Source organism: Medicago sativa, chromosome 6, assembly GCF_051527215.1.
Source record: "Medicago sativa cultivar Bolivia chromosome 6, Bolivia_mono, whole genome shotgun sequence".
NCBI classification, from domain to species: Eukaryota; Viridiplantae; Streptophyta; class Magnoliopsida; order Fabales; family Fabaceae; genus Medicago; species Medicago sativa.
Genome location: NC_140754.1, coordinates 78,663,821 through 78,684,025, shown reverse-complemented (window position 1 = coordinate 78,684,025; position 20,205 = coordinate 78,663,821). Strand labels below are relative to the sequence as shown.

At 33.4% G+C, this 20,205-nt stretch overlaps 3 protein-coding genes across 3 annotated transcripts; 2 read left to right on the top strand and 1 right to left on the bottom strand.

Moving 5' to 3' along the window:
* Positions 1 to 8,349: 8,349 nt before the first annotated feature.
* On the top strand, positions 8,350 to 9,033 carry LOC146917081 (uncharacterized). Its single transcript, XM_085721816.1, has 2 exons — positions 8,350 to 8,539; positions 8,588 to 9,033. The coding sequence occupies exons 1-2, from the start codon at positions 8,350 to 8,352 to the stop codon at positions 9,031 to 9,033; spliced, it is 636 nt and encodes a 211-aa protein (XP_085577942.1).
* Positions 9,034 to 13,811: 4,778 nt separating this feature from the next.
* Positions 13,812 to 14,588, bottom strand: LOC146917080 (kunitz-type trypsin inhibitor-like 1 protein). Its single transcript, XM_085718889.1, has one exon. The coding sequence runs from the start codon at positions 14,545 to 14,547 to the stop codon at positions 13,891 to 13,893; it is 657 nt and encodes a 218-aa protein (XP_085575015.1). The 5' UTR covers positions 14,548 to 14,588; the 3' UTR covers positions 13,812 to 13,890.
* Positions 14,589 to 18,702: 4,114 nt separating this feature from the next.
* LOC146917079 (uncharacterized) lies at positions 18,703 to 19,542 on the top strand. Its single transcript, XM_085721815.1, has one exon. The coding sequence runs from the start codon at positions 18,703 to 18,705 to the stop codon at positions 19,540 to 19,542; it is 840 nt and encodes a 279-aa protein (XP_085577941.1).
* Positions 19,543 to 20,205: the final 663 nt, after the last annotated feature.

Genomic DNA, 20,205 nt, shown 5'->3' with positions numbered 1-20,205 from the left:
TCTTTCTTAAATGTTCATCATCAAATCAATATATCTATCTTGTAGTTTATGTTGATGATATTATGATTATGGGTGATGATTATGAAGGTATCAAAGCCTTAAAACAACACCTATTTCAAAACTTTCAGACTAAGGACTTAGGTCCTCTACATTACTTTCTTGGGATTGAGGTGGCTCAATCAAAGTCAGGCATTGCTATCTCTCAGAGAAAATATGCCCTTGATATTTTAGAGGAGACAGGTCTTATAGATTACAAACCAGACGACACTCCTATGAATCCTAATGTGAAGTTCCTTCCTGATCAAGGGGAACCTTATTCCGATCCAGGAAGATACCGGAGACTAGTGGGAAAATTGAATTATCTTACCCTAACAAGACCTGACATATCTTTTCCAATTAGCGTTGTAAGTCAGTTCCTTAACTCTCCGTGTAACAGTCATTGGAATGCAGTTATTCGAATTCTTAAGTACATCAAAAGAGCACCTGGAAAAGGACTTGTTTTCACTGATAGAAGCCACACTAATATCGTTGGGTATTCAGATGCCGATTGGGAAGGAGATGCAAGTGATAGACCGTCTACTTCTGGTTATTGTATTTTTGTGGGTGGTAATCTCATATCATGGAAGAGCAAAAAGCAAACAGTCATTGCTCGATCAAGTACAGAAGCTGAGTATCGAGCAATGGCTCATGCTATAAGTGAGCTTGTATGGTTAAAACATTCACTGCAAGAATTAAGTTTTTGTAAGGTTGGTCAGATGGAACTCGTATGTGATAATCAATCAGCTTTACACCTCTCCTCCAATCCGGTTTTTCACGAGAGAACAAAGCATATAGAAGTCGACTGTCATTTCATTGGGGAAAAGATTCTCTCTAGAGTCATCAAAACCTCATTTGTCAATTCTAAGGATCAACTTGCAGATATCTTCACTAAATCTCTACGAAGTCCTCGGATAACTTACATATGTGACAAGATGGATGCATATGATATGTATGCTCCACCTTGAGGGGGAGTGTTGAGATATTGATATTTATTATATTTAATATAGTATGATCTGTTAGTATCATTAGGAGTTATGATAGCATTGCATTCCTATTTAGATCAGATCTCATGTATATAAATAGTTGGTTTTCATTCCTTTCAATATTATGAGAAATATTCATATTCAAAATCGATCAAGTAAAAGCTTCCAAGAAATATCCACCTGAAATACGATCAAGTAAAAAACCGCCACCTTAAAGGAGCTCGTCCTTTCCAAAAGTATCCCCTCACCTTCTTCTACATAGAGTTTACTGAAAACAAACCATTAATCTTCGGTCTCAACTTCCAAAAATCCTCCTCTTGGGTATAAAAGTCTCCCTCCAACACCTCTAAGAAATTCTCCAACACTCTCTCCTCGCACACAAATAAATTCCTCCTCGAAGACAAAGCAAAATCTCCGAACTCATTAGACAACACCCACATGTCTCGAACAAATACCTCCTGATGATTTGAAATTGCAAAAATTCTAGGGAATTGCAAACATAGAGTCTAGGGAATTGCAAAAAGTACTTGAAATTGAGATTTTTTTTTACTTTCAACCCGGATTTCATCTCAATATCCATTAACAATGCCTTTGAAATCCAAAGAATTCCACTGTTGCTTCTCTTATACAAAACGTGTCATCAAAATATTGAAGGTGTGATATTTCCATCCCCTCCGAACCAAACTTAAAAGCTTTAAACATATTAATGTTCACCACATTTCTCATCATCCCGCTAAAACCTTCCGCCACTAGAAGAAACAAAACATGAGCAAGAGGATCTACTTGCTTTAACCCCCATTACGTGTTAATTTCCTCCGTTGGACTTCCATTAACTATGATATACATACTTCCTCCACACACACAAACCTTCATCCACGCCACCCACTTTGGACATAAACCCACTCTCACCATCACATACTCCAAAAATCTCCAATCCACCAAATCATATGTCTTTTCAAAGTCAACTTTAAGAATCAAACACTTCTTCTGAATTTTATTTTTGGCAAAATCAACCACTTCATTAATTACCAACACTCATCCACCAAATTTTTGACCTTTAAAAAATTTGTTTGAGAAGATGATATAATAGAATTCATTATCCCCGACAACCTCGCTGCCAACACCTTCCAAAGTAATTTATCGAGGCTTCCTAGTAAAGAAATTGGTCGGAAGTTCTTCAAAGTGAACAGAGTAACAACTTTTGGAATTAAAGCCAAAAAATAAGCCAATAAACATCTTGGAAATACCTCATTACCATAAAATTGATCAAACAAAATGCTCACCTCATCTTTCATCAAATACCAAAACTCTTTTATAAAAGCCAAATTCAAGCCATCTAAACCCGAACTTTTATTGCCATCACTTGCTTTGACCACGCTTTAAATTTCTTCCAACAAAAACAGTCTAATCAAAAATTTGTTTTCCTTCGTAGATAGTCTAGAGAAAGGAGCTCCATCTAACTTCGGCCTTTCCCAATGAGTTGACATGATTTCTAAAAATATCACAACCTCCTTACACACCTCGAAAGGTGATTGCACCCACACATCGTTAAACTAACGCTCTAATAGTGTTAGAACTCCTCCCCTTCTTAACTCACCTATGAAAGTACTTTGAATTAAGGTCTCCGTATTTAAACCACTTCGATCTAGATCTTCAAACCACTACCGTGTCTTATGCCTTTAAAAGTCTTCAATAATCCCCAAACTTAAAGTTTCTACTTTCCACCACTTCTTGATTCTACCCTCCTCTCTCCCCTTTCTCTCATCCAACAAAGCTATTTCCTCCACCAAAATCAATACTCTCTCCTCCATACTTCCATACTTCTCCTTATTCCTCTATTTTAATCTCATCTTTAACGCCTTACATTTTTCCCTCAACAAAATTCCAATCCTCCTCGTGTTATTTTGACGACTCCAAAAATCTTCCACCACCGCCTTAAAACCTCGGTTCTCAATCTAATAATTATTGAATCGAAAAGGTTTTGGACCCCTAATCCAACCACCCACTTTCACCACCAACGGACAACGATCAAACGCATCTCTTGATAGAACCCAGAGAGAAAAATCTCCCCACAAATTCACCCACTCTTCAGATACAACAACTCTATCAATTCTCCACATAGAAATCCAATTAGAATGGAATTTCAACATAATCAAGGTTTTACTCTCTCTCTCTCTTGGTGGATGAAATATTTGTGGTGTTTTAGGGAGTTTTGTGAACTTCAAACACATTCCATTATAGAATAATTTCATCTTTTATTCTACCTTTTATTTTGATGTAACATCTTGTTATTCTCTTCTTTGTCTGGAAAGACGGGCACTATCGTGCCCGTCTGTCCGCTCTTTCTACTGCGCTAACGTATGTGATTATTTTATTATGTTTGTTTGTATAATTTTGATTAAAATTTTTAAATTTTTAAATATTAATGAAAATTATTAATATATTGATTTATAAACAAAATATTGTCCGGGCATATAACAATTATTTATGAACTCAACATATTTTAGTTTGATTGCATATAAAATAGAGATAAAATAATGATCTTTTATTGTTTATTCTAATACGTAATTAGTAACATCATAACATAAATGTATAAATGACATGTTATGTAAAAGAAACATTGCTATGATTGCGATAAAAAAATATCTTTAAAAACTACATTTTTCGTAAAGTCCTCATCTTCTTCTTCTATTTTCCCTTCTTTAATGACAACTTTTGTTGAATTTTGAGAAACTCCTCTTGATAAAGCTACATATAATTGACCATGGCTGAAAACATACCGTGGAAGATAGATTCCGACATTGGAAATGGTATGTCCTTTAGCATTAATTTTTTCTCACATTTGTTACCAATCTTTTTTTTAGAGGAATTAAAGTCCAATCTTCAACATTATATTTTTCTCATGTTTGTTACTAATTTTTTTCCAGAGGATTTAAAATCCGATTTTTAACATTATTTTTTGCTCATGTTTGTTACTAATCTTTTTTTTAGAGGATTTATAGTCCAATCTTTAACAATATTTTTTGCTCGTGTTTATTACTGATATTTTTTTTAGAGGATTTAAAGTCCAATCTTTAACAATATTTTTTGCTCACGTTTGTTACTAATATTTTTTTAGAGGATTTAAAATCCAATATTTAACATTATTATTTGCTCACGTTTGTTACTAATACTTTTTTAGAGGATTTAAAGTCCACTCTTTACCATTATTTTTTGCTCACGTTTGTTACAATTGATCAAAGACTAAGGAAGATTAACTTATATTAATAAAATAATATGGAAATACTGTTTTTTGTGGAAGGGATATGAAAATACTTTGCAATCTTTATTGGTTGTATTGAGGGGAACAACACAGGTACAACATAAAAGCGGCTGATAAAAAAGTAACATGAGTTTTTGTTTTTTGTTAGTTTTTTGTGAGTTTGATCTTTGGTTAATTGAGGTAAAAGAGGGTTAACGGGGATCATTAGTGACATGGATTATTAATCTACGTGTTATTTTATAATTGGCTATTTGTATTTAAAATTAAGGGTATTTTTGGAAAGAAAAGTCCAACCCAAAAGTGTGCTGAAAGGGGTAATTTTCTTTGTATAGATATACAAACGATGACACAACAGGATAAAAATGAAAAGCTCATCAGTGAGGAGAAATATTAGGGATTGCTGCATTTTATAGGAAATTTGTTAGGTTAAATTGGTGTACTGCATTTTAGATGAAATTTGTTAGGTTAAATTGCTGCTAACCTAATGCTGCATTTTAAAGGGAAATTATTAGGTTAAGTTGATGCATACCTAATAAAATTAATAAATAAGGATGATTTACTTCTTTTTAGAGAAACAAGCATATTTCAATATCATTATCAATAAGCTGCGCCGTTAGGCCTTTTTAGATGGCAAAACTAATCCTCGTAAACACAACATTCATGACCTAGGAGACATGACATTGCTATACATGACCTTTCGAACTCTATGTAGAAGGTCAATAGTCTCTGGTGCTAGGAAATTGAAGGTGTCAAAAGCAAAAAGTATAAAAGCATGTTGATTGTCATAACACGCTTTCTCATGTTTGGCCACTTTGCTTGACGCAGCTTTTAGGGCTCCCTGTCCTACAGTAAAAGCCCGACACCAAATCCCACAAGTGGTGAAATGCCAATCAAGTCCACACATGCATGTTTTCCTCCTACCCATCCGTACACCACAACATCCGCAGGCCTGAGTGTTGATCTTTTATCTAGCGGGCCAGTCATGGAATGGTTAATTTGTTAACATAACAAATTGGTACAGTGTTTAATCCTTTGATTCAAAGCACAAACCAAAGTTACCAAGCATTAGCCACTCAAATGGGGAGAATAGCAGATTTTTCGCCCCTCCACAACATGATTATCAACAGATTCCTCAAATCTAAAATATCCCACAAATCCAAAATCCTCAACCTCTGTAAGTTGTCGAACCTGTGGTTCAGAGACAACAACTTGTTCCTCAACCTCAACCTGTTGAACCAGTAATTCAGGCACAACCAGAGGCCAATTTAGGAATGTCCAACAACAAAATGTTGGGGCACAGAATAACATAGCCAATTTTGTTGAAACCATAATGGCTCAAAATGGCTTGAACGTAGGTTTGCATAGGCCAAAATTTGTATCTCCTTTGTCAGAATATGTTTTACAAACCGAACTTCCTAGGGGTTGGAAAATTCCTAAGTTCACAAATTTGAAGGTGATACCAGTGAATCTACTGTCAAACATATTGCACAGTATCTAACTGAGGCAGGAGATATACAAAATAATGACAATTTGAGATTGAAGTTCTTCCTAAATTCTCTAACAAAAAATGCATTTACTTGGTTCACCACATTCAATCTAACATTGGACTCAATTAGAAAGGCTTTTGCATGAACAATTCTACATGGGCCAATCTAAGATAAGTCTGAAAGAATTGGCGAATGTTAGGAGAAGAACAACTGAATCTTGATGATTACTTGAACAGATTCAGATTGTTAAAGGCTAGATGTTTTACTCAAGCGCTTGGGCATGAGGTAGTCGAAATGGCTGCTGGTGGCTTAGATTATTCCGTTAGGAAGAAATTAGATACTCAACACTTGAGAGATATGGCACATTTAGCCAATAGAGTTCGACGGGTCGAAAGACTGAGGGCTGGAAAAACTAGAACTCACAAATATAAAAGAGAAAAGGTTGCTTACATATAAACATATGATAGTGAACAGGAACTCGACGTAGCCTTTGAAGATGTCGAAAAATGCCAAAAACACCGGTAAACATCAGCACATTATGTTCCTTGATAAAACGATTGTTAAATATCTAAAGACGTTTCACACTTAATTAATATCTTTAAAATTGTTTTATGATTCTGCTTCTAAATCAATTATATAATCAATCTACATAACATTTTGGTCCTCGATAATAAGACTGCCTAATATCTAAGACATTCTAATATTATTTGTCTAACATTTACCAAGAATTTTCTTGAATTTATAAACTTGTTAAGTTTCAGAATTAAATTTAAAAAGGGTCAGAATTCAAACCCTCCATTTCCTGCGACATTTATTGCTACTTCAACTATTCCCATAAATATAAGCCCAACTTAAATGTTTTAAGAGATTTTTGCATATGAAATAAAAAAAGTTATTTTATAAACATAGTACATTAATGTTAATACTTTGAAAATACTCATGAGTAATCCATATTTCATCATAAATACTACTCCCTCCGTCCCATAACAAGCAATCATTTTGTAAAAAAAATATTGTCCCAAAATAACTGACCAATTTCACTTTTCAATACAACATTAATTACTTTTTTTCCGTTATAATTCTAATTAATATTCTTTTCCAAATTATAAGTGTGAAGAAGATCTCCTTCTCAGACTTTGTAACATCCCGATTTTTAGTTTATTATTATTTTAATTATTGATAATTTATTTGTTTATTTGATGTGTTTGAATTAATGGGTTAGTTTATTTTTATTAGAACTTGAGGAGTAAAGGGTATTTTTGACAATTTAGGAGAGAAGTGTATTTATGTGAAGTGTTATTAAAAAATAAGAGTTTTGAAGAATTAATAGAATAGCGGTGTATGAGTAAAAGGGAGGTTAAGTGAAGTAATTGTGTAGTGTTTTCTTTATGAAGAATGAATAGGAGCAATTCTTACATGTGCAGAAACCCAAATCAAATTTATTTCGGCACACATACACAAATGTAAAAAATTAAAAGAGAAATTATCTAGTCACATCATTTAAATCTATTCTCTTTTAATATTTTTCATTTGAGTGTGTGCCCAAATAAATTTGATTTGAGTTTGTGTCCAAGATAGAATTTCTCAAATGAATAGATATTAAGCTCATTTAGTGTTGTGTGAACCAACCCCAAAACTCGTGGATATAAATAAGTGGTAGTCTTTGTGAATTAGGGTAGAAAATCATTTGCAAACTTTTGGGAAAGAAACTAGAGTAGAGACAAGAGGATATATCTAGAGAGAAATAAGAGGAGAGCTTAAGGAATCAAGAGGAGGGGGTGGCCCAAGCTAGAGCGAGCCTAATTTTAAAGAGTTAAGAGATACAGGGGTAGATTATTTTCACCATATGAGATTTTTGAGCAATTGGGTAGTCATGGGTTGTATAATTTTTTCTCTACTTTCATGAATCTTGTGATGAACTAGTATCAATTCCATGCTCAAGTTGTTGTTGTTGTTATGTTGGGTATGAGATTATTTGTGAGTCCATGTTGTTGTTGTGTGAAAATCCATGTTTGATTATGTTGAGTTAGTGTTTTTGAGTTTTAAGCTAAAATGAATGTAGTTCATTGTTGTGTGAAAATCCATCTTTGATTATGTTGAGTTAGTGTTTTTTAGTTTTAAGCTAAAATGAATGAAGTTCATGAAATTTGATGATGAAGTGATGTTGATTTTGTGCTCTACCTTCTTGTTATGATTTTAGGTATTAATGTTTCTGTCCTCATGATTTTAAGGTGATAAGTTCAAGGTTTAATTGTGGTTAAGTGGTGTTTTAGAATTTTATGAAAAAGTTAGTAGAAATCATGAATTTGGATACATAATTCATGAATTTGGATACATAATTGATGATTTGTGTGTGTTGGGGTTAATTGAGGGGCCTTATAAGTGCTTAATTGGTGAAATTCACGTTTGAAAAAGCTGATTTTTGACTTTCTCACTTGAGGTAATTGATTACCTCCCTGTGGTATTCGATTACTTGAGATTGGCGGCTCACATGTTAGAGGAGGAGGTCGGGCATTAGTGGATGAACGCTCGACGGAGGTTGGAAGTTGAATAGGTTGCTATCACTTGGGGAGTTTTTATGGAAGAGTTCTTAGGAAAGTATTTTCCAGCGAATGTCAGGAGCAAGAAAGATATTGAGTTTTTGGAATTGAAGCAAGGAAACAAGTTTGTGGCTGATTATGTGGCTAAGTTTGAGGAGTTTTCTCGCTCTTTCCCGAATTATAATGATGTGGGAACAGAGACATCTAAGTGTATCAAATTTGAAAGTGGTATGCGTCTTGATTTTTAGCATTTTATTGGATTTCATGATATTAGAGTGTTTTCGACTTTGGTGAACAAGTGTAAGATTTATGACGAAGATAGAAAGGCTAGAGCAAGATACTATAAGAGTGAAAGTGATAAGAGGAGCAAGGGTCAGGATCGTAGTAAGCCTTATGGAACTTTAGGCGATAAAAGAAAGAAGAAGGTGACTGGTGGATCTAATCCAAGTGGGGGAGAAGTTAGATTCTACAATTGTAGTGGAGTGGGACATCATGTTGCTGATTGTAAGAACCCTACTATGACTTGTTATAAGTGTGGAAAGACCGGACACCGTGCTTTTGAGTATTCGTGCAAGGAGATAGTTTGCTTCAAATGTGGAGAATCTGGTCATGTTAGTATAAAGTGTTTGAAGCCGAAGAAGGTGAGGTTAGATGGGAAGGTGTTTGCTTTGAGTGCTGAGGAGGGTGCGGAACCAAACAACTTGATTCGAGGTATTTGTTGAAGAAATGCCTAAAAATCTCATTAAAATAAATCACACACTCACATCGATTTTCATATATAGTGATTTTACATGAAATTATTTTTGAATGAGAAACCATAATTTATTGTGGAAATTTTACAATAATCTAAACTTACAATAAGTCGCTTTGAAAAAAAATTATCCCAAATTATAAGTTACTTTTCCAATGAAACATTAATGATGTTTTTTATAGTATACCCTTAACAATTTATTACTCTATATTCTTTCAATTATTAAGGATAATTTTGTAAATCAACTCATAATTTCTCTTTCTCATACAAAATTAATTACATTTCTTAATACATATGAAATAGTCAAAATAACTTATACTCCACTTTGGTACGAATAGAGTACAAAATATTCTTCCCTAAAAAAAAGAGTACAAAGTATTCTTTTTCATCCTTCAAAAAAAAATGTATTCTTTTTCAAGAAAACAATATCACAAAGTATAGTAGTAGATTAAAAGAAGGGTTAATTATGTTTTAGGTCCCTATAAATAGGCGCGTTTCCAACATTAGTCCCTACTTAAATTTTATTAAATTTTTGGTCCTCAACGTTTTTTTCCGTTAGCAAAATAGGTCCTCGCTGTTAATTGTTGCTGATTGAGCAAACGGTGAAGCACACGTGGATGCCACATCTGACTTTTTTTGTTGGGTTAAATATGTTTTTATTCCCTATAAAATTGAGGCATTTTAAGTTTATTCCTTACTTAATTTTAATAGTTGTTTTAGTCCTTACAAAAATACTATGCACTCAGTATTAGTCCATGTTCAATTCGAATTTGTTTAATTTATGCTTAAACTCGTAAGTTTTTTAACAATTTTTTGTAGACGTGTTAAGAACATTACTAAAAGTTCCTCCGCAAAAAAATTATCGCAAAATTTAATTTATATGTCCAGATTTTATTTGTTGGATATTTGTATGTTGGCTTCACTTTTGTCTAAAACAAATATTCAAATGTAATTTTGCAGACGATGTTCCAACATTCTAGCAAGGCTTAGTGCGCCCTGTACCTGTGCCTTGATTTACGCACACTTTTTATATTTAAGGAATCCACGCCTTTATTTCTTGTTGGTCAAGCCGCGTGTTTTTATGTTCAGAATCATAACTTTTATTATTTCCTGAAGGAGTGCTAACGACTTAGGAAAGTATGGATGTGTATGAAGATGTTCCTAATGATGTGCCTACATATTAGGACTTTCCTTATTTGGTTCTCATTGATCACCATTTGTTCTGAAGCCCAACAAGTTGTTCTGACCCGTATTGCTTCAGTATATATAGAAGACTACAAGACCATTTTTATTATCGAAGCCATTATTACAAGATTAGATCATTTCTAGGGTTTTGAGTCTTTGTTTGTGAGCCTTTCGTGTATCACCTTGATGCATGTTTAGGGCTGTGTTTTGAGTTGTATTATGTTCACTCCTCTGAAGCTTTTAAGCAAAGAGATAGGTAGTTTGTGCACTGCACCAAAGCTGTGAAGCACAGTGTAAAGTTGTTTGTTTTGAAGGTTACTTCATATTTGATTGAGTCTGTAATCTGAGAATCACAGCTCCTAGATTCTCATATCTAGGAGTTCCTAGGTTGAAGTCAGTACGGGTAGGTCCTAGGTCATTAGTGCAAACAAAGTGTTTGCTGAGAGCTATTGAATAAGGACTACACTAGTGGATTTCCTTCCTGGCTTGGTAGCCCCCAGATGTAGGCGACGTTGCACCGAACTGGGTTAACAATCTCTTTGTGCCTCTTTTACTTTTCTGTTTATTGCTTTACTTGTCTTTTGTTAGCTTAATGTTCCAAACATATTGTTCAACATCTGTTTCTGTGTAATTGGTGTTGGAACATCGCCTAGAACATCATAAGTCTAACGTGCCAGAATTTCATTATTACTTTTATCTTTAACTTTTATTGTTTTCAAAAATTCATATTTAATTCGTTTCATGTTAAAAAATTCTAAATTTTAGTAATTGAACCTTTCATAGTGTTCTAAACTTGTCTCAAAAAATCGTTCAAAAATTTAAGAGTTTAAAGATAATTAAACAAACTTTGTTTTAGCTGGGACTAAAATTAGAAGTAATTTTTTTTGCAGGGACTAAAAAACATTTTAAAATTAAGTAAGGACTAAACTATAACTTGAAAAGGTGTTTATAAGTAGGATGCATCCCTCGCAATACGATCTGGTTTTGTAGAATTGAACGAAGCATTACTCTTTGGTTGATCTGTAGGCATCTTGTATACTGCCACTAGTTTTGCATGAAATGGGAGCATATGGGTTAGTTCGAATTAATATGGGTTTCATAATTCTAGGAATTGGTTCTAGACTACTGTTCTTCCCCCAGCACAAAACACTCGCGCCCTGCAGCCATGCCCAAAATACCCCTGCGCAACTTAAGTAACGCAGAGTTAATGTTTTCCGAATTTGTGTTTGTATTGTTGATTTTTAATGTATTTGTGTTTTTGTAATTTAACGATGAATTTGGGTCATTTTGATCGTTTACGTGAGATAATGTAATTTTAGAAATTTATGGACAAATTTGTGTAATTTGGATCGTTTACGTGTCATTAAGTGTGTTTAAGTGATTACGGGTCATTACCGGCGAATTTGTGTAATTTGGACCGTTTGGATCGTTATGTGTGATTATGTGATTGTGAGAAAAACGATGTTAGTTAACTAACGTTGGGGTATTTTGGTCAGTTTAGCTGGGTGCGAGAGAAAAGTGCAGGGGGAGAGCAGTAATCTTGGTTCTATAAGTGATAATGGGCTCAACGGTGCAGTTTTACAAATAATATCTCATGGATTTATTGGCGCTGCCCTTTTTTTTCTTGGCAGGAACTAGTTATGATAGACTACGTCTTCTTTATCTTGACGAAATGGGTGGAATGGCTATCCCAATGCCAAAAATATTCACGATTTTCACTATCTTATCGATGACTTCTCTTACATTGTCGGGCATGAGTGGTTTTGTTGCTTAATTGATAGTTTTTTTTTTTTGGAATAATTACTACTCAAAAATATCTTTTCATGATGAAAATACTATCATAACTAGTTTTAGTAGGTTTTTTAGTCCCTACAAAAAAAAATTACTTCTAATTTTAGTCCTGCTAAAACAAAGTTTGTTTAATTATCCTTAAACTCTTAAGTTTTTGAACGGTTTTTTTGAGACAAGTTTAGAACACTATGAAAGGTTCAATTACTAAAATTTAGAATTTTTTAACATGAACCGAATTAAATATGAATTTTTGAAAACGATAAAAGTTAAAGATAAAATTAATAAAATCTGGATATATAAATCAAATTTTGCGATAATTTTTTGCGGAGGAACTTTTAGTAATGTTTTTAGCACGTCTACAAAAAATTGTTAAAAAACTTAAGAGTTTAAGCATAAATTAAACAAATTTGAATTGAGCAGAGACTAATACTGAGTGCATAGTATTTTTGTAAGGATTGAAACAACTTTTAAAATTAAGTAATGATTAAACTTAAAATGCTTCAATTTTATAGGGACTAAAAACATATTTAACCCAACAAAAAAAAGTCAGATGTGGCATCCATGTGTGCTTCACTGTTTGCTCAATCAGCAACAATTAACAGCGAAGACCTATTTTGCTAACGGAAAAAAAACGTTGGGGACCAAAAATTTAATACTACCTCCGTCCCGTTTTATCTGAGCCAGTTTGGTTTTTCACACAGATTAAGAAAAATGTATAAATAAAGGGGAAAGTGGAATATATTGTATTGGGACTGATGAAAGTAGTATTAATTAGAGTTATATTGTATTGGGAATGATGAAAGTTTTATTGAAAATTGAAATGACTCAGTTATTTTGTGACACTTTTTTTTAGAAAATGGGTCCGATATTCCGGGACGGAGGGAGTAAAATTTAAGTAGGGACTAATATTAGAAACGCGCATATTTATAGGGACCTAAAACATAATTAACCCTTAAAAAAAATCAAAATATTTTTTAAGCTAAACTATATGGTTTGGTTGTACTCACTGAGTGATGCTATAAGGATTGTGGGAGACATTATTACTATCGAGCTGTCTACATCGTCACTATGTCAGATATCCTAACCACACCATATTTATTTATGTAAGAATTCAGAAATGAGATGTTCTTTACTTCTTCTTTCTTTATGCTCTTGCTTTTAACGTGGTCAAACGAAATTCCCCAAATATTCTTTTTAATATGATAACCCCGCCGCGTGGCTCTCATGGCAAATATTAAAGATTGATTAGTGCAAATTATACTTTTAGAAAATAAAAACATCAAGTTGATAGATAAGCATATGATTTATACTTTTGTTTTGTATTTATACTTTTAATCTATATCTTTGATATATCAAAGATGTTGTTGATCCGATCAAATTCATGTACAATGTTTTATACACTTCAACTAATAATTTATACTTTTGTCATGTATTCAAGATATCTTGTGAAATTGATTTTTATTTAGACCTAATTCCAACACAAAGTACTCTAGGGTTAATTGTAATGAAGTCATTATCCACCAAAATTGATTGAAAAAGGAGTACTCCTTCCATTTTTTTTCTTTTGATGTTTTAGGACTTCAACTTTATTTCAAACACACACCATGGTATTCAAATAATGTCATTTAAAGTTACAAAAAGATAGGATAATGGAATAGAAGATAAAGTTATCACTCTATGTCATAAATCTTGGACAAAGTCTTAATTATATATGCTACATCAACAAAAAAAAATAAAAAAATAAAAGATAGGATAATGGAATACAAGATAAACTTCTTCGATCAAAGAAAGTGAAATTATTCATTAAGAAGGGAATAAATACAATTACTCCACTTATTCATTAGAATCCATACTAAATAGGCAATGCACTATTTGCATTACCTTCATTAGACATAGTATTAATAGAAGCAGCATCAACAAATACAACAGAATAAGCATCAGTTACAGTCAAAATCAAACGTGATCCACCTTCACCAGAATTGAACTTTTGTAGTCCAACATAAGCACAATCTCCAGTTGTATCCAAACAAAATCCAACCCTATATCCAGATCCATGTTTCAAGATTAAAAATTTTCCACCAATTAATTCTACACCAGGATAGTTTCCAGGACCACCAATACCAACACAACTTAGTTGAGTATTATGATCAACAAACATCAACCATTTTGATGATTCAGCACAATCTGGCTTCTTAGTGAACTCGATCTCAAGATCGGTACCTGTCACGATGTTACTAGTGATGTTTCCAAGTATGGTGAATTTAACTGGTAAACCAGTTATAGCATTGTTTTGTAGGACAGTTAGTGGACACTCTGAATCACCGACTTTGTCTAGGGTTAGTCCTCCACTGCTAGGGTTATCACTTGCTGGTAAAATGTAGTATTGGCTACTAGGGTTAAGAGGGTTACCATGTTTGTCAAATACTGGTTGAACAGCGTTGCTTGGTGAGAGATTGGTGATAAAAGCAAATAGGAATAAGGAAAGGGTGAGGGATAAAACGGGTTTCATGGTTAACTTAATGAGTATGAAGATTGTTTGTGTGTTTTGGTGCTTTGATCAATTACCTCTGCTCTATATATATACAAGTGAAGAAGTAAATAATTCATTTAATTATTAAGGTACAAGCATGTGGAATATGAGATGTTCATAGAATAATAAATAATTTTTTTAATGAAAACTCGTTAATCTCACGGGTGCAACCACACCATCTTGTTGGACCCCGTTTGTATTTTTTATTTTTTTGGTTTCGTACCCGACCCACTAATGATAAGCGATTAATCTGATTCGTAGTTAGAGACATGTGGACTGGTCAAATGTTATTCCTCCTAAAAATCAAACCCAATATTCCTCTCGTACGTACGTTCTTGAAAGGAGTTTTTTACCACTTGAACCGAAACAACTTGATTAACCCCATTTATATTTAGAACAAAGCTCTTTAAAAGGAAAACACCGCAAAGTTTTAAGATAGTAAACCAACCTAAATTCCTTAAAAAGAACGGACAATCATATAGTAGTAATTAATTGAACATGTTCCACGAACCCTAGGTGAGTGGAAGTCATTGCAAATATAACTGCATCAGTATGACCACAGTATGACCATATGTTACATACTCCCAAAATACACCAAAAATATTAGAATAAATTTTATAAGGTGAGAATAATTGTTTTGAAGGTAAGAGTGGGTTAATATTATCTCTTCTTATTTTAGATCTATTATTAAGGTAAGAGTGGGTTAATATTCTCTCTAAGGATTTTTTTAGAAGGAATTCTCTGTAAAGAAAATTATTAAGTCTCGTTGTACTCTTTGGTAAATAAAAAAAAAAAAAAAACCATCTTTAAATAAAAAACCTCGTTGTACACACCGAGTGATGCGATAATAAGGATTGAAGGAACAGAGTACACTATTTACATCATTATTACTATGTCAGATATCCTACCTACTAGCAGTGGCACTTTGGTGACATAATGTCACCGTGACATTAAATCTGGGCCACACAACACACACTTTTGTGTGACCCAGATTTAATGTCACCCATACAACACATCTGGGCCACACAACATAAACTTTTGTGTGACCCAGATTTAATGTCACCGTAACATTATGTCACTGAAGTATTATCCTAGCTACTAGATATCATATCACCATACTTTTCTTTATGCTCTCAGTGGTCAATGAAATTCCCCAAATATTCTTTTGAATAAAAATATCCCACTAGGTTCCCATGCCAAATACTCTCTCCGTTCCGGAATAACTGACCCATTTTCTAAAAAAAAGTGTCCCAAAATAACTGACCCATTTCAATTTTCAATACAACTTTCATCATTCCCAATACAATATAACACTAAATAATACTACTTTTATCATTCCCAATACAATATATTCCACTTTCCCATTTATTTATACATTTTTTTTAATATGTGTGAAAAACAAAATTGTGTCAATTAAATTGGGACGGATGTAGTATATAAATAAAGGGTAACAAGACCCATAAACAAACCCTAAACCAGATAGAAATTTTTACTTACAAGTATAAAATGTTATTCAATCATTTTATATTAACTGATTCATTTCACTTTTCATAGAATATTAGTTACTTTTTTTAAAAAATAACTTTAATTAATATTATTTTCATTATTTCTGATTCCATATCTTTAACTTTACATTTATGATAATGGTAAATGCATGAGAAATGATAATTGAAAACATAAAAATAGCCACAATACAAACACTGTATCAGTTTAAGGGTATTCCTGTAATTTTGACATATAAGCGAGGGTAAAGGAGTAATTGCAAACTACATTTCTTTCTCCCATTTAGCCTGAATCTCACATGCCTTCCTCTATCTTTTTCTCCTTCCTCATAGCCCTCTCACCCACACACAACCACTGTTGTGTTGAAGACAATGGAGTTACTACTATATGATTAGTCAGCAACGACGGTTAGATCAGCAAAGAGAGAACAACGCCGATGTTGTTAGTGGTCACCGATGAGAAATCAGGTGTGAGATACCGAGAACGACGTCGGCCGGTCTTCTCCAGTGAGAACTCGACGGTTTTAAAGAGGTCTCACATGTGTGTGCGAGAGAGAACGACGAAGATGGCGTAGATGGTTGGTTGTCGATGAGAAGTGAGGTGTGATAGAAAACATGAAGGATGTTGGTCGTCGACTGTGATGGAGACAAATACAAGAGAGAGAAGGAAAGGAAAGAAAGAGAAAAAGGAAAAAAATTAAAAATAAAAATAAAAAATATAATAATACAGCGGTGTCGTATATGTGTCTATTATTTTGCGTCATGTTATCATAACTCAAATGTATCAATACTTAAAAAAGTCACTTAAAACTATATTTCCGTTCTTTCACTTGTACACTTTTTTTTAATATGTGTGAAATAATAAAATGACTCATTTAATTTAAGACGGAGAGGTTACTTTTAATTATGTAATGATTATACCACTTTTTTATAAAAATTTATAAATTTTTAAATGCTTAACGCATGTCCTTAAAACATTATTTAGCCTTATCCATATGAGATTTATACACTCTTTATTTTCAAACATATATTCAATATATAATTTTTTTTAACTATTTTTCGATCACATCATCAATTTTTCATATCTATCCCATCACTTTCTTTATCAGAGTCAACAATTGTATGCCACCAACAGAGCTTTGTAGCCTAAAACAAGATTTAAGAAGTCTATTGCTTATGTTGTGTTGTTGGGAACAATATTAATAATAAACTGATTATGATTTTAAAGAAAACAATTAGGACTATTTATAGAATGTTGTTAGGTTATGGAAGTGATTAGACTTGGTTATTATGCAAAATTTAAAATGTATCTCACTCTCTAGCAAATGTAGAAAGAGAGAGATAGAAGAAACAGATGGAAAGGGAAGAGAGAAAGACTAACGGTGTATTTAGTAGCGGTAGGTATACGGTGTTGGTGTCCAAAGTTGTGTTTCAATAGCACAATGAACTTATAACCTAATATTGTGTTCTTACTCTCAAAAATCATCTTACCAACGGATGGATAACAAGTAGAGTAGAATTTACTACACTAGCACAATATGACAAGTTAAGATTTAAAGTCTCTCTTATACTTACTTTGTGTTTTTACTTTTCCTCTTCCTTTTTTTCTCTATTGCTTTTGATCAATAAAAATAAAGAAAAAGAATATTGTCACAAAAGTTCTCACAAAATAGGTATACAAACATCATTGGTTATTATTTATAGCACCATAGATTTAATTGCATCAAATAAAGAAAACTTCTGAAAGAACAAAAACAAAAGTGCAAATTACTCCCAATTTATACTTTCCTATCTTCATATTACAACTTTTTAGATCCCAATTTATTGCAATATTTTTATTTTGAAGTTTTATAATATACACCATCCGTCCATTTTTATAAGACTACTTTATAAAAAAGATTTGTCCTTAAATATGAGATTGAAAAAATGCTGAATTCATTTTGGTGGGGTTCGGAAAATGGCAGCAAAGGAATTAAATGGATGCGATGGGAGAAACTTACTATGCGAAAGGAGTACGGAGGTTTAGGTTTCCGAGATTTACATGGCTTTAATCTTGCAATGTTGGGGAAACAAGGTTGGAAGTTCATGACCAACCCGGATGCTATGGTTACAATAGTTTTTAAAGCTAAATATTTCCCAAGAGAGAATTTTATCGGGGTAGCGATAGGGCACAACCCCAGTTATGTCTGGTGTAGCATCTGGTCTTCTCGAATGTTGTTAGCTGAAGGTCATCAGTGGAAGATTGGAAATGATCACCTCATTAGTATATGGAATGATCCTTGGCTGCGATGTATGGAGAATCCACAGGTCCAAACAGCAGCACCAACACAGTCTCAATATATGCTTGTAAGTCAAATTATGAATTATATAGATGGTAGTTGGAATGAGAATTTAATCAGGAACATTTTTGAACCGAGGGATGCCGCTGAAATCTTAGGAATACCTCTGCTAAATGTAACAGAGCAAGACATTGTTATTTGGAGAGAATTGGAATTGTATTTGGTCATTAAAGGTCCCCCCTAAGGTTCGGTCTTTTCTTTGGCGTTTGGTTCGAAACTGCTTACCTAACCGGATCCAACTGCAGCATAAAGGTGTTCATTGCTCTCCAAGCTGTGTATCATGTGATAATGAAATGGAGAATAATTGCCATGTCTTTTTAGAATGTCCATTTAGTGTAGCATGTTGGAGAAGAATTGGCATATATGACATTTTGGAAACTGTCATGGCCACTGTAGACAGTTTTACAGAACTCTTTTTCAAGGTATGTCAAGTTACTGATGGGGACAAATTAAGCAATTTTAGCATACTTTTATGGAGTCTTTGGAAGCGGAGAAATACAAAAATTTGGGAAGGGACGTTAGAGGACATTAAGCAAGTAATGGCGAGAGCAAGTGAAGTGTTGAATTCATGGTTGTTTGTTCGTAATAGTCAGAGTGTACCAGGCGGAACAGATCCGGAACAATTATACAGCTGGGTTCCTCCATCAAATGGCTATGTTAAGTGTAATATTGATGCTGCCATTTTCAAGTCAAAACAGCAGGTGGGCGTTGGAGCGTGCCTTAGGGATGGAACGGGTCAATTCAAAAAGGCTTTCTCCACTTGGTGTTCATTTTTTATGGCTGCTAGTGAAGGGGAAGCATGGGGGCTGCTACAGACCCTTAAGTGGCTCATGTCTATGGATTTGGATTGTGTTATTATAGAGATTGATTGTAAAAGGGTAGTGGATGACCTTCATCATTCAATGTTGGATCGATCCGAGTATGGTTCAATTATCTCTCAATGTAGGACCCTTTTGTCTTTCAAAAGCAACTACAAAGTTGTGTTTACTAGGCGACAAGCAAATGGTAATGCTCATGCTTTAGCACAAACATCTATCAATTACGCTATTCACAAAACTTTTACAAGCATTCCTCATTTCTTAATACCCTCGTTGTTTGTAAATTATTTCTATAAAAAGAGACAGAGGGAGTAGCTAATATTTAACTTAGATAATCATGGACTACTTATTCGTTCTCTTTCTTGCAATTTTGGTTTGACTGTGACAACATTTTATTTGAAGGACCATATTCAAACTCGAGTCGAAACATTCCCCCTCCATGTGTGTATTTAATTTAATTGAGTGTGTATTGATCATTAGATCAAATAGAAAGAAAAAAAAATCAGCTAGTAAATTATTAAACAAATTTGAGTGTGTATTCAACAAATTTCTATTAAAAATTATTAATCTTCTAATTATTTTCTGGTTAATTAAACTATGGAGAATGTTAACCAGTACCCCAGTGGCATTGGTTAAGCACCAAAAGAATCAAGTTTTTGTTAAAAAGTAATGTAATTATTACTTGATGAAAAGTGACAGTTTATAGTTTTAAGACAGAAAATTCTATTTTTGGATTCCTTAAACAGTACCTGGGGTTTGCGGTTAAAACCAGAATCTCCAACTCTCAAACCAATCAAGCCACTACTCATTCCCAATTTATAGAACAATTCGTATGTAAAAACTTAATTAATCTCCAAACTTACAACAACTATAAAAAATTGTTGAGTTATGCAAAACAAATACTCCCTCCGTCCCATGTTACTTGACCTATTTAGAATATTTGCACTATTCATGTACTATGCTTTGACTCTATTTTTC

Bases quoted from the DNA above. Each gene is read 5' to 3' on its own strand.
- LOC146917081 (XM_085721816.1), top strand. From the start codon at position 8,350: ATGGAAGAGTTCTTAGGAAAGTATTTTCCAGCGAATGTCAGGAGCAAG. The intron at 8,540-8,587 runs GTATGCGTCTTG...ATGATATTAGAG, and splicing joins GTGTATCAAATTTGAAAGTG to TGTTTTCGACTTTGGTGAAC.
- LOC146917080 (XM_085718889.1), bottom strand. From the start codon at position 14,547: ATGAAACCCGTTTTATCCCTCACCCTTTCCTTATTCCTATTTGCTTTT.
- LOC146917079 (XM_085721815.1), top strand. From the start codon at position 18,703: ATGGAGAATAATTGCCATGTCTTTTTAGAATGTCCATTTAGTGTAGCA.